This window comes from Cyclospora cayetanensis, unplaced genomic scaffold, assembly GCF_002999335.1.
Source record: "Cyclospora cayetanensis isolate NF1_C8 unplaced genomic scaffold, CcayRef3 CcayRef3_contig_411, whole genome shotgun sequence".
NCBI lineage: Eukaryota > Apicomplexa > Conoidasida > Eucoccidiorida > Eimeriidae > Cyclospora > Cyclospora cayetanensis.
Window position 1 is genome coordinate 1 of NW_020312383.1, and position 6011 is coordinate 6011.

General features: G+C 52.2%; 1 protein-coding gene across 1 annotated transcript; it reads right to left on the reverse strand.

The window, feature by feature from the left end:
- Nucleotides 1–225: 225 nt before the first annotated feature.
- LOC34623603 (presequence protease 1, chloroplastic/mitochondrial) lies at nt 226–5595 on the reverse strand. The gene is given in 7 exon segments (XM_026334424.1): nt 226–678; nt 1170–1235; nt 1659–1830; nt 2109–2203; nt 2908–3116; nt 3552–3869; nt 4482–5595. Coding segments are annotated over 7 exon segments (2427 nt in total).
- Between the last annotated feature and the right edge of the window lie 416 nt (nt 5596–6011).

Consider the following 6011-nt stretch of genomic DNA (forward strand, 5'->3'; position numbering starts at 1 on the left):
GCATGTGTGCACAATATGTGTATGTGTGCACAATATGCGCATGCATGTATATGTGTATGCATGTGTGCACAATATGTGTATGTGTGCACAATATGCGCATGCATGTATATGTGTATGCATGTGTGCACAATATGTGTATGTGTGCACAATATGCGCATGCATGTATATGTGTATGCATGTGTGCATATTGTGCGTACGTATGTATGTGTGTATCTGTGTGTGCGTTCATGTGTTTGTCTGCCCTGCCTGGCCTTCTGGCCACTTTTCTTTAAAAAAAAAAACAACCGCCACCACACCACTCAGCGGCATGCCCTGTGTCTCCGTTTTTCGCCTGCAAACGGCCTTGCTCACCTTTCCAGAGACAACGAGGAAGCCGAGAGACGAAAAAGGATCGGCAACGGTGTTTGGAAACGCGCTGATGGAGCGAATATCTGCAGAGGCGCTGAGACCACCAGTAGTTTTGCCAATGAGATGCTGCAGCTCATCAGCCGTCATGTCTGACGTTCCCGCTTCTGTCAACATTCGCGTGAAGAGCGACAACAATGCCATGTCTTTCAGCTCCAAAGAGGCCAAGGAAACATACACTTCGGTGTACAAGATGCCGGAGGTTGGAAGGGAGTGCGTCACGACAGGAACCTTCTCGACCGACGTGATTGCGTAGGGAATTTCACTGTCCGTCTGCAAAAGAAGCCGCAGAAAACAAGCCGATAACCGCGCAGCTTCGACACAGACACATGCTCCTGCAGAAGAATATGAGGGTACACAGGGGGCCGAAGGAAGACAAGATACACCCCATACATAAAACACCTATGTCCATGCATACCTACATGTATATACATACGTACTTATATCCATACATATACATACATATATATGCATATATATATGTATACACCCATACATATTTACATACACACATATATACATACATATTTACATCCAAGAATACATATATGTACATACATATTTACATGCATACATACACATACATACGCATACACATATACATGCATATATATATGTATAAAGACACATCTATACATACAGGCAGGGAGGCAGCAGGGAGAAAGCCACAGCTCCTACCCCCTCAAAACAGTCAGACAGCGGCCTGTGCACAAACGTCTAAGCGCCTCCACACGACAGGAGTCGCTGCCAACAGCAACACCTACCTCCTCAACATCTGCTAATTCCAGTTCGGGAATAGTTTTAAGCGCCTCCTCCGTGTCGTCCAGCAGCTTCAGTCAGCAACCCACACCCCACAACCCCACCCCACCCTCACTCCCGTGGCTGCAAACTGTGCGTCCATGCCAGCACTCTCCCTACACTCTGAGAGCTGGCGAAGGCGTCTCTCGCTCGCAATACCCCAAACAAAGCCGAAAATTCGCTACTGCCACATGGACGAACATGCATGTAGGGGAGACATCTGCGAATCGGTGGGGAGGGCTTATAATGAGGTCGACAAGGCATAGAACGCCTCTCCAGAGAAACGGAACGCAACAGAGAGGCAGACAGAGCCTTGGCAGAAGCGAGGAGGAGGAAGACACCTAGCGAGGGAAATGTAAAGGATGGATATACATATATATATATCATGCCTGTCGCTCCCCCCCTCCTGCACGCCGACCGCACCCCACCCCCTTCTCTCTCTACCGCTGCCGTACTTGTCGCTGCTTCAAAGATATTTGATCCGTGAGAATGCTTTCCACGACGTCTGGAGTGAGAGCCTCTTGAATCTTCTTGAGCTTCTCAGCCTCTTGCGCAGCCTCTCTTTCCTGCATGGTGGGGTCTGCCCTCAACTTGATAGTCACCCGATGGGTATTGTTCAAGAGATACCTGAGCCGATAGCAGCCCAAGGAACACATCGGCGCAGCAAAGACGTTTGCATCAGCAGCGAAGGAACACGATCACCAGCGGGAGAAAGCCACTCATCCTCCACGCCACGAAAAAAATCCTCCTCGCCTTTCCACGTGAGCAGGCGGCAGACTGACGGCACTCGCCGCAGCGCAGCGAAGGAACGCAAGACGTGCAAAGTAGGGGCATAAAACGGCAGTTCGACACAGTCCGAACTGCACACACATTCGTCGCCACCACTGCTACACTGACAAACGAACCGCTTGATGAGGTTCTGGAAAAGCGGCTCGCCAGCCTTGAGACGTTCTTTCACGGCATCTAACGCCTTCTCAAACGCTAAGGAAGCAACAGGGTCCTGCAGCAGAGCACCAACCACCACACAGACTCAAGAGCATGCAGAATGCAGGCAGCAAATTCGCGATAAACATTCGCATCGACAGAGCGCTGCTCTCACCGCAACAAACAAACACGCGAAACACGCTCATCCGACGTAGTCGAACGACCCTGCAATACGGCAGAGAACCGCTGCGACGCAAATCACTGTACACTTATACGCATCAATCTATATACTCCTATTTATAGATAAATAAATAAATAAATAAATACAGGAATATAGACAGATTGACTGGTGGCAACCGCCGCAGCGCTCCCGAGATGCCCTTCGCGTAAATAAGTGGCCTAGCTCTGCATGCGCTCTTTGTTTCTCTGCATGTGCTCTTTGTTTCTCTGCATGCGCTCTTTGTTTCTCTGCATGTGCTCTTTGTTTCTCTGCATGTGCTCTTCGTTTCTCTGCATGTGCTCTTCGTTTCTGTGCACGAGCTGTTTCTCTGCATGCGCTGTTTGTTTCTCTGCACGAGCTATTTCTCTGCACGAGCTATTTCTCTGCATGCGGCAGCTGACGGCAGCACAACAGAGGCCATTCTGCGTGCGTTTTCTCCCCAAGAAGGCTGTTTTATGGGAATCAACACCCGCGTCCCCTCCTTCTCCCGCCCCTCCTCGCGCCTCTTTTTCCCTCTTTCCCCTCCCCCCTCCCCCCAGGCAGCGGCAGCACCAGTTTACTCGATCGTAGTTGGACTCTGTTGCCATGTCTAAAATGATGGCTAGACCCTTGGGGAATGTGCCCGTGTTGAGTTCCCTCAGCGTGAATTCCATGGTGTTGAGCGCTGCATCGATAGCGTCCTGCGAGAAACCCTCGTTCGCCAACGTCTTGAGGCACTTGAAAATCACCGACTCAACTGCGGCAGCCATATCACCGTCCTGAGGCAGGCCTGAGCAGACGACAGCATGCACACGCAAGACAATCGAATACCATCGCTAGAGCGCCTTTCGCAGCACAGAAAATCCTCGCAGAAGCAACGGCCGCGCGACAATTGGACAGCAAGACAGCAGTCTCCAATGCACATTATAGCTGCGCCACGCTTTTTAAGACGCAGCACTCCTTCTGCGTCTTGAAAAAGGGGCAATCTACGGGAGGAGGCTCCCTGAATACACGAAACTAAGACAAAAGCGGTAGCTCGTGAAAGAAAGAGCGAGAAAGAAAGAGCGCATGCACACATGCAAGCACGCATGTGCCCTCTACCCCCCTTTTCCCCCGAGTATCAGGTTTTTCTCTCCTCCCGTCGAACAACAGCAACAGCAACAGCAACAAGAGCAACAAGAGCAGCAGCAGAAGAGCGCTGCGAGGATCAAACCACCCCCTCTACGCTGCTCGAGCGTCAAGAGAGAGCCTTATTTCATACCCTTCAGGCCTGCAGAGAAGGTCGCATGCCTTAGGTCCAAACCCAATCCACCACCGATCATGCTTTTGCCCAATCCAGACTCCGTCAATGCCTTGTACAGAGGGCTTGCAGTGGTGCTTACTAAGAGGTGGGAAAGAAGCTGGAGAGCCATGCGATCCGCTGCCTCCAGCTGCGGAGCAGAATCGCCGTCTTCTCTTACGGCATCAAGCACCCAGTTCACCGAGACATAGTCCTCGAGCTTGTTAGCGCTCGCTGGGTAGGCTTCTTCCACGAATCGCGGCTCTGCATGCGTACGCCAGCGCACCGTTTACACGACCACATGCATGCATGCACGAACAGCCGCAAACCAACGCTGGAGGCGGCCTGTGGAACCCGCTGAGCGGTCGGATAACGCAGGAGCTCAGCATGCATTCAAAAAATGCCGGCGAAATGCCGTTTCTTGAGCCTTGGCCTTAAACTGCTCTACTCAGCACCAGGCGACCCCATAGACTACTGAGCCTCGAACGCAAGCACGTTCTGCTAGCTTAGAAGACTCGGAGCCGCGTCCACCTCCCACCCTCCCCTCCCTTCCAGCGCCTCATCATAAACTCTTAATTAGGATGTAACGCCGACTGTCTACGCGTCGGGGAAACCTCGGCGCAGTGCCATTTTTGTTGCACCCGCAGAATCAGCCGCAGCGAGTTTAACACTTCCGCGAGTGGTCTCTAAACGCAGTTCGTGTGCATTCTTGAGAGCACGAGGATCAAGGAGACAAAAAATTCAAGGAAGCGAATGAAACGGGCGAATCGCGAATGCACAGATTCGAGGAACGGCGGCCTTTGCAGGCATTTGTTCGTCTCAAAGCGCCGAATCCACCATCGCTACACACACACGCAGACACACCAAGAAGCTGACCTGTCAAGTGCCGCTGCGTGCCGATGGTCGTGTCGCCGCCTTCTCTGAGCGGCAACTTCGAGAGGTAGTCGTCTACAAAATCCAGCCTTCTCTTGACGTCATCGGCACCCCAGAAATAGATACGCGCATTGCCGGGGAAATATCTTTTGTTGTAGAATTGCTTGAATTCTTCATACGTGAGATTCGGGATGGCCTTAGGATCCCCGCCAGAGTCCAAGTTGTAATGTGGAAGATTGGGAAACAGCGCTCTTTGTTTCAGCCGCGAGTGCAGAGAATCCGGCGACGAGTAGACGCCCTTCATTTCGTTCAAAACGACCCCTTGAATCTTGAAATCGCACGCAAACGGGTTTTCTATACACTGAGCTGCCTGTTTTGCGTATTCTTCGACCTGCGTCTGCACGTCTGCCCCCGCATCCGAAGGCGTCATGCCCTTCGGCGTCAGTTCGTATCGCCAGCCCTCCTGTCGCAACGTCAAGTGGTCTTCAAGCGCCTTAGGTCGAAACACTGCGTCCATATAAACGCTGGCAAGGTTGTAGAAGTCCTTAAGATTCACCGAGGCGATGGGATAGCAAGTTCTATCCGGATAGGTTAGTGCATTCATGTAGGTGTACAGACTGCTCTTCATCAGCGCTACAAAGGGCTCCTTCACCGGATACTTCTCAGAACCCATCAGCACAGAGTGTTCTACGATGTGAGGAGCGCCCGCCGAGTTTTCGATAGGCGTTCTAAAGGCCACCATGAAGGCTTTCTCCGTTTCCGTCTTTGGGGCAGTTAGGCTGATGACTCTTGCACTGGACTGCCGGTGCTTGTAGTCAACAACGTGCAAGTCGTACTCGGCAACATACTGCGACTGCAGGAGATCAAACGCGGGGTGCTCTACGGGCGAGTGCACACCCCCGGACTGGCACGTGTTTACGTCTGCCGACTTGCAGGATGAATCCGCAGGGGCAGAGCGGCTCATGGCGTCTCCTGAACGGGATGAAAGAAGCTTGGAACAAACGGAAGCAAAGGCCCCTGCGGAGGGAGCGACAAATGAGGCGGCGAAAGGAGACTGAAGAAGGCGAGATGCAGCTTGTTGAGTAGCGCGGGCGCCAGTAGTGAGGAATCCAAGCATCGCAATTTGTAGCAGTAAAAAGCAGAAGAGGAACGGTGGCGGTGACAAAAAACGCGATAAAAGCCGAGCGGGGTTCGAGCCTGCCTCCGATTTGCACATGCGATTTCGCAGGACAAGAGGGGAGAAACTCCCAGGCTTCGACTTTGATGATGGAAAAACGCTGAATTGATGCGTAACCTGGACTGCTGTATGCATGATGCAGCGCCAGCAAACACCCCAGCCGACTATGGCATACGAAGTTGGCGGTATTACAAGGTATATGTAAATAAAGAATGCGCCGTGCAAGAGTGTAGAGCCTGCTTCACGTCACCATGCAGGTCTGGTTGCACCCGGAACTCCTGCTGAAAGGGCGGCCGGTGACTGCCACGCAAAGAAAGTTGCAGATCTCGACAACGCCAGGTACACTTTCGTCTAGT